Source organism: Suncus etruscus, chromosome X (assembly GCF_024139225.1).
Source record: "Suncus etruscus isolate mSunEtr1 chromosome X, mSunEtr1.pri.cur, whole genome shotgun sequence".
Classification (NCBI taxonomy): Eukaryota; Metazoa; Chordata; class Mammalia; order Eulipotyphla; family Soricidae; genus Suncus; species Suncus etruscus.
The window spans coordinates 13,231,511-13,239,864 of NC_064868.1; the positions used below are offsets into that span (position 1 = coordinate 13,231,511).

The 8,354-nt window shown below is 43.4% G+C and overlaps 1 protein-coding gene across 1 annotated transcript in view; it reads right to left on the reverse strand.

The window, feature by feature from the left end:
* EGFL6 (EGF like domain multiple 6) overlaps positions 1-4,616 on the reverse strand; it is a 106,559-nt gene extending 101,943 nt beyond the window's left edge. The window contains exon 1 of the mRNA XM_049767458.1: positions 4,402-4,616. Within this exon, the coding sequence (XP_049623415.1) occupies positions 4,402-4,475 (74 nt within the window). The 5' untranslated portion in view covers positions 4,476-4,616. The remainder of the gene's footprint in view (positions 1-4,401) is intronic.
* Between the last annotated feature and the right edge of the window lie 3,738 nt (positions 4,617-8,354).

Below are 8,354 nucleotides of genomic sequence, written 5' to 3' on the forward strand. Positions count from 1 at the left end.
CATATGGGATGCCAGAGATGGAACCTGGATTTTCTGCATGCAAGGCAAGTTCTGTCCTCACTGTGGTATCCCTTAAGTCCCTGGATTGGGTTTCTTGTGAGGCCTCTCTCCTTGTCATGGCTAGCTACTATTCCCCCCTGACTTCACATGGTCACTCCAGGATTTCCTTCGTGGAGCTACATGTGTGTGTGCAAGGGCATGTGTGCACAAGTCCAAATTTCTTCTGGTGATGACACCAGAATTAAACTTAGCACAATAAACTTGTTTTAACATAAATACATCCTTATTTTCAAATGCTGCCATTTTTGAAGTACAGGGAATTAGGGATGTTGGGAAGATACAACTCATTTTATAGTATTTTAGGACACCTCTATATCCTGTCCCTTGTCCCCAAAGGAGTCTGTTTCCTGGAATTTATCACTAGGAGCAAAAGTTCTTTAAAAACTATTATCATGTCTCCTCCCCAGGTCAACACGTGGTAACACCTGGTGGCAAATGGCCTTAGTTCTCAATTACTGTTGGCAGGAGCCAGCTCTGCTCATAAATATGATAGACTGAAAGTCTTCAAACTCTTCCCCAGAAGGCAGCAACTGACAGGCATATGAATAATCCAACTTTCTGGCCTTTAACATCCAGAATACTGATCCCTAGCAGGATTTTGGGATATCTTATTTTTATAAAACTTCATTCCCTTCTCTATTCCAGTGTTTCTCAACTGGTGGGGCAAAACGTCCCCTACCACTGCCCTGGGATAATTCTTGGATAGTACAAGGGGATTAGAGGGGAATATCACATGAATAAGGGGCCATGTTATGAGACAGGGTCCAACTGATAGAATGGGAACTGCAGGAAGGACACAGGGTTGGGATGGAGTCATGGTTGGAGAAAAATCAACCTGAGAAAACACCTTGTAAAAAATGCCAGCTTTTACATATTCATATTTTAGTAGTGCATAACTACAAAATATTGAAATGTCACTTGTCTTGAAACCAAAGATAAAATCAAAATTATTTTGTGAAAATTATCTAATTTTGTTGTTTCTCTATCATGTTATCTGTCAAGTAGACATAATGCCTATTCCTTAGGTTTGATGAAAAAATTGAACTCACACTTGAAAATTGTTGACACTTAGAAATACATCAATAGAATTTTGGAGTGCCAATATAATTTATTAAGACTATCTTATTCTCATTTTGTGTTTACATAAATTACTTGTATACAGGAATTATACACAAATAGGTCCTTAGTAACTTTGATGCCAATGAAACTATCAAAATAAGTTTTCTTCTTCTTCTTCTTTTTTTTTTTTTTTTTGGTTTTTGAGCCACATCCATTTGATGCTCAGGGGTTACTCCTGGCTATGTGTTCAGAAATCGCTCCTGGCATGGGGGGACCATATAGGATGCCGGGGGATCGAATCGCTGTTCGTCCTACACTAGTGCTTGCAAGGCAGACACCTTACCTCTAGCGCCACCTCGCTGGCCCCAATATAAGTTTTCTATATTAGAATTGTACATCTACATGGCCACTGTCTTCTAGAAAAACTGTTCTTGAGTTTTGATATTTTTCTCCACAAGTTCTGGTTTTAATAATAAATAAAGTGGGCTGGAGCATAGTCTTGTATGTGGCCAACCCGGGTTCTAGCCCTAGCATCACATATGATCCCTCAAGCACCTCCAGGAATGATTCCTGGGTGCAGAGTCAGGAGTAACCCCTAAATATCACTGGATATCCCCCAAAATAAAGAAAATGTGTTAATTTATTGAAAATACTTAGAAATAATACCAAGGAATTAGAATATGACTCAGTGGTAGAGTGCATGCCCTTCATATTTCAGGCCCTACTTTTGATCCCCAGTACAATATGGTTCCTCAAACACTACTAAGTGTTGGCCGCAACCCCTCACCTCCTAAATAAGATCAGCCCATACAACCAGAAACAGTATACTAATAGTTCAGGGTCAATAGTGGCCTTCCCAAGGGTATCACATTCGAATCTTCAGAACCTGTGACTGTTACTTTTTATGGCAAAAAAGACTTTGTAAATATGATCAAATAAAGCATCTTGAGATAGGTAGATCTTTTTGGATGATCTGATAGGACTTGGTGAAATCACAAGAGTCCTGACAACATGACTGGGAGTCAAAGAAGAAAAAAAAACAGAAAAGAAAGAGGAGATTGGATTGAAGTAGCCACAAGTCAAGAACTGTTAGAAGCCTCTAGGAACTAGTAAAAGACAGGCAACAGTTTCTCTCTGAAATCTCTAAAATGAACCAGACTGGCCACCTTAATATTAGCTCCATAAGACTCATTTTTGAAACTCTAGAACTGTGAAATAATAAATCTGTGTCCTTTAAAGCAACTGAATTTGTGGAAAATCATTTCCACGGGATTTCAAAGTCACTCAAATGAGAGTGCTGTGTGCTTCACTTGGGGGTAGGGATCTCAAACTGATGCTTATGTAAGAAATCTCTCCACATTATTTACATTTTTTTTTGTTTTTTTTTGGGGGGGAGGGTCACACCCGGCAGTGCTCAGGGGTTACTCCTGGCTCTATGCTCAGAAATCGCTCCTGGCAGACTCGAGGGACAATATGGGATGTCAGGATTCGAACCATGGTCCTTCTGCATGCAAGGCAAATGCCTTACCTCCATGACATCTCTCCGGCCCCTGTTTACAAATTTTATAGAAAATATGAAACCCCAGGCCATTACCAATGGATACACTTCCCCACTCTGAGAGCCTTGTCTTTCATAAATGTGGCATCAGGAAAGTGGGGTCTGGAGCTGATTAAATCAGGTTCTTGGCCAGTCACTGAAGAGTCAGTCACTTGACATTTCTAAACTTGTGGAGTAGATAGATCATCAGTACAGCCTGGAACCCGATACCATGCATGAAATCATGTTTCACATCTTGAAAACTGCAGAACCACAGCGCCTTGACATGGCTCCTCCATTTTCATATTTTTTGGTTTATGTGGGGACTTTTTCTGGCTTCTAATTTAATTTGCTGGTACTTTGAAAGGAAAGCTTGGGGGAGGGGTCGGTTTGCTGGTGGCCGTGAAAGAACTATTAATCAAATCACCAAATAGTGATTTGTGCTGTGGACTTTTGAGCAATACAAAAAACTCCGATATGCAAGGGAAATGTGATTACTTGAATAAATGCATCTGCTTACATTTTGATCAGGAAAAGGAAATTGAAACTTGCCATCAGACAATTTGGAGAACCTGGCTCGTGGTAGATTCTGTTTGAACTTCCAAATCCCTTAATACCGTGGCTGGCTCTGGTTGAACGATTTGTTTGCCCTTGTAAGTCAGAGTCAAGTTTAGCTTTAAGACGTCTTGTACCAAATCTCTGCCTGTCTGTCCCAAGGAATGTTGCCTGAAACATTTCACTCAGCTTTGGGGAGGGATTAGTCCCCTTTCCCTAGAGGATTCAGCAGTGTCGGGGGACAGGTTTTGGGGTTTGCTACTGGCACATTAAAGCCACAGATGCTGCATAAACTCCTACAACGCCCAGACAGTAACCCTCCCCCCTAACTGCCCAGCTCAGCCCCAGAAGCAATAATACCCAAGCGCAGAAATCTGCTGTGTGGACACCACGAAGGCAAGACCTGCAGTCAGAGACACAGGACCCTGCAGGGACTTGAGGTCTCCAAGGTCTCCCCAGTGCCCTGCAAGGAGCAGACCTGAGCCACCCCACTGCTACATCGCTGCTTGCCGGTACCTCCTTGGGCATGTTCCTCCGTGTCTCCAGGCAGCTCTTTCTCCTGTGCAGCTGGAGGAGACCAGCTTCTTGTGCAAGGAGCAGCTCAAGCCTCTAACTGAGCTCCTGGTCCCTAGGGGCTAAACAGCACACGCTGGTGATTGCGAGCTCTGCAGCGCACGCAAGGACTGAGCCAAGTTGCTCTCTGCAAAAGCCCGTTTTAGGATGGCACCAAGCCGGTTTCAGGTCTGAACTGTGAGCATCAGCAGAATCCGTAGACTCCAGCGGTGTCCCCCTATCTTTGTATGTCCTCCAGCTCAGTGTGCAAGGCACTAACTCTGCCCATCCACAGCAAAGGCTTTCCCCAGCCAAGATAGAGACCCATCGTGCAAAGTCCTTCAGATGGGGAAGGCACGAAATTGCACCCATCAGATCGCACCCGCCTGAAGTTGATACCACAGAACCCGAAGTTGGAGCGAGCCCACCCAGCTACACCGAGTTTTCTTCCTCCCGTCAGGGCGCGGTGCAACCAGTTGTGAACTGAGGGGCACAGTCTGGCCCAAGACTGAGGAAGGGAGCCCATAGCATCAGGCTTAGGGTCCGCGTTCTGTGGCTTACAGACACACAGGCACACCCCCTCGCAGGAGCTGGGCACAAAAGGGGTAACACTGAGGGCAGGAGTGGGTAACACTCACCTGGCCGCATTCCCTAATCCACCTGCCACCCAGGGGAGGAGCAGCAGAAGCCCGAAAGCCCTGGGAGGTGGCATCTTTGCTCCGGATCCGGTTCACCTTCATACGCTGCCTCCTCCGCACCCCCTTGGCGGCGAAGGCGCTGGGATGAACTCGGGGTGCTGCGTTCTCCTTGTCACTTCCCCAGCTTCGCTGGGCTCTGCTTTTCGACTCCCCGATTCCCCACCCCGCCTCTCTGCAGGCGGCAAGGTGAGGTACGGTGCTGAAGTGTGGATGCTTCGGATTTCAGGAGAAGTGGGGTGTGAGGCGATCGAGGCGCCACCGAGGTTCTTCCACTGTCGGGGAGGAACTGTCGGGGCGCAGCAGGCCCGGTGCGCCAGGGAAGGCGGAGCTGGCTGCGCACATCTGGCTGGACCCGCCTCCAGTGGAACCCGCGCACCCTGCCTGTGCGACAGATTTGTCCAGAAATCCCTCCACTCCCACCCCATCCCCGGCTCACTTTCCCTCGTTTCTGACTTAGTCTTTACCTAGCACATCCCTCTCAAACAGGATATGTGCAGAGTGGCAAGAGCTGCTTCCAAACACACTGGTATGAATCTTCCCGGTGTTATATTTCCTTGCTCTGCTGGGGGTTTTCTTTCAGAACATGAGGATCCCGGGGTGCTCAAGCGGAAGGGCACCAACCAACCTATCAACAGGCCCTTTGACAAACATCTCCCAGGTTCATATATAGCAGAACATGGTGGGACCACCATGTTCTATACCCTTGTAGTCAATGACTTGAGTAGGTCGACATTGGTCCTGGCAACTTGTTTTTTTGTTAGTTTAGCCTACACCTATCTGTGCTTCCATGCCACTTGAAGAGATACTAAGGGTACAAAATGGTGGGGATGGAGTAAGGGTCGACCCTAAGCAAAGCAAGTGTTTTAGCATCCTGATTCAGCTAGCCTCAGTTAAAAAATTATTTTTCTAGAAAGTTTCCCGTAGCTTTCTGAACTTACTTGTAAATTACTTTTAAAATTATTTAACCCTTTTTTCTCTTAATTGCTATAGTATACTAAAGCCAGCAGTGTGTGTGGGCTATGTGGTGTTGGAAATGGAACACAGGTCCTCACATATGCCAGGCCTGGGATCCATCACTAGCCTCAGCTAAATCCACAAATAGTGGTGAGCTAGGTTGATCTCCCCTAACTTGTTCTTGCAGAGTGAAGGAGAACATCGGTCTCTCCTTCAATCCCTCCCTGCAACCACACCCTTTGACTTTTTGGAGCACAAATTCTATGGGGCCTCCCATTTTGGCTTTGCACTTGGATGTGGGACCTGCTTTGATGAATGGTGTAGGGCAGTTAAATCCATCGCCACCCTCAGTTAAAAAATATTTTTTAGAAAAAGTTTCTCTTAGCTTTCTTACTGGGAAATTACTTTTTACATTATTTAACCTTTTTTTCCTTTTCATTGCTATAGAGTATCAAAGCCAGCAGTGTGTGTGGGCTATGTAGTGTTGGGAATGGAACACAGGTCCTCACACACGCCAGGCCTGGGATCCATCACTATATCCATAGGCTTTTATTTATCCTTTTATTATTTCTAATAAAATTGTTAATTTGTAGAGTATTAGAATAAAATGCATAAGAAACCCTATGAATCTCTTTTTCAGCTTTAACTCATTTCAACTCAGAGTCAATGCTTGTTTACTTTGCAGCAGCTATTTCTCTTAATTTAAAAATAATTTCTTTATTTAAACACCATAGTTTACAGAAATGTTTCTAGTTGTCTTTCAGTCAAAATATGTAAACCCCCTCCACCAGTGCAACTTATTTTCCTGACACCAATGTCCCACATTTCCCTCCTCCCCCACGCCTTTTCAGGACGGGCATTTTGTTTCACTCTCACACTATTATTTCATGGTAGTTGTTAGTATAGTTATTTATTTAACTGCACTCACCACTCTTTGTGGAAATGCTCTCTAGTCCAGACTTTATGGAAGAAACATGAATATTTTTCAAAAAATTGGAAATTGAGTTCCCATATGATCCAGCAATACCACTACCAGGGACATACCCTAGGAACACAAAAACACAAATACAAAAATATCCGCTGCACTCCTATGCTCATTGCAGCTCTATTTACAATAGCCAAAATCTAAAAATAACCCAGGTGACCAAAAAATATGAGCAGTTAAAGAAACTGTGGTACATCTACACAATGGAATATTATGCAGCCATCAGGAAACATGAAGTCATGACATTTTCCATGGAAGGACATGGAAACTATTATGCTGAGTGAAATGAGTCTGAGAGAGATAGATATAGAACAGTCTCACTAATAGGTGGGATTTAAGACAATTAAAAGACAGTATGGTAATAATACCCAGAGACAATAGAGATGAGCCCATGATGCTTACCACAAATAGTGGTGAGTGCAGTTGATCCCCGCTAATTTGTTGTTGCAGAATAAAGGAGAGAATTGGTCTCTCCTTCAACCCCTTCGTGCACTCACACCTTTTGGCTTTCTGGAGCACAAATCTATGGGGCCTCTTTTTGGTTTCGGACTTGGATGTGGGACCTGTTTTGATGAATGGTGTAGGGCAGAAGCTAGCAAAGTTGCCAATTCCACATCTAAACTGGAGAATCCTGAGTCTTGACCAGGTGTATGTGAAGACTGTCTCTCAGCCTTGCATTTAAGGAGGACAATGAACCAGTGGAACAGAGCTTCTGAGTGGAGTCTATTGTAGATGGGTCAGTTATAGACCTTTGAAAGATATTAGGCAAGATCCATGTTGTAGACTCAAACAGATCTAATTGAATCTTACACAGAAATAACTCTCACGTGCCTGTGACCTACTGTAACAGATAAAATGACCACAGAGAAAAAGGAAGTTGGTCTTGATTACAAGCTCAATTCACAATATAATGGGCACAACTCTTCATTCTAGCCAAATAAATATGTGAAGTAGAGTCAGGAATGAGTCCCAGTGTAGACATGCCATTTATACCACCCAGACCTACATTTAGACTGATCTTCTCTTTGAGCAGCTGATGGATTCCTAATGCAGCCAGTATTCTGGTAGTTCATTGAGTTATTAATTGCCAACAGTGATAAGCATTGTGGGCAAATCTTTCCAGGCTTGCTAAACATCCACATCTTTTGAGGTAGGAGATCATTAGCTCTGCCCTGTTTGAAGAGTCAGGAAACTGGTGTTCCTCATTTAATGGAAATAAAAAATGATCAGACTTAAACACCAAACCCAAAGTCAACGACAACAGAATTGATGCCCAATCTACAACAAGCTATACACAAAGGGGACTGTTACACTAGCAGACCAGGAGGCAAAGGGGCGAGATATAGGATGCATGCTGGGAACAGGGGTGGAGGGAGGACAACACTGGTAGTGGGAATGGCTCTACTTCATTGTCGCTATGTACCTTAAATATTACTGTGAAAGATTTGTAATTCATTTTGATCACAATAAAAATTATTTAAAAAAACGTGTTCTTTTTTTTGTAACTAAAACCCAACCATGAACATGTAACATGTTTGTAATCATGGTGCTTAAATAAAGATATTTAAAAAAAATGAAACTGAGAGGCAGAGGAACTAAGTCACTTGCTAAAGATCATACTCTAACAAATGTAGAACTGTGTTTCAAATCCAAGACTCTTCCCCTCTCAACTTGGCTGTTGTTACCCAAAGCCCTGTTCTCATCTTCTTACTCTTTTATAGCTTCAGCTTTATTAATAAACAAATGATGTAACTAGAACCCATTTACTTATTCTATGACAACTAGTTCTATTTACTGAAAATATTAAACCTAGATAATATAAAGCAGGGGTGGTGAACAAGTTTGACACAAAGAGCCAAAATTTTAAACTGTGAGAGTCAGAGAGCCACACCACGCAGTGACCTGGCAAAACAGACAAACACTCACACAAAAGCATCTAATTTTAACAATAATC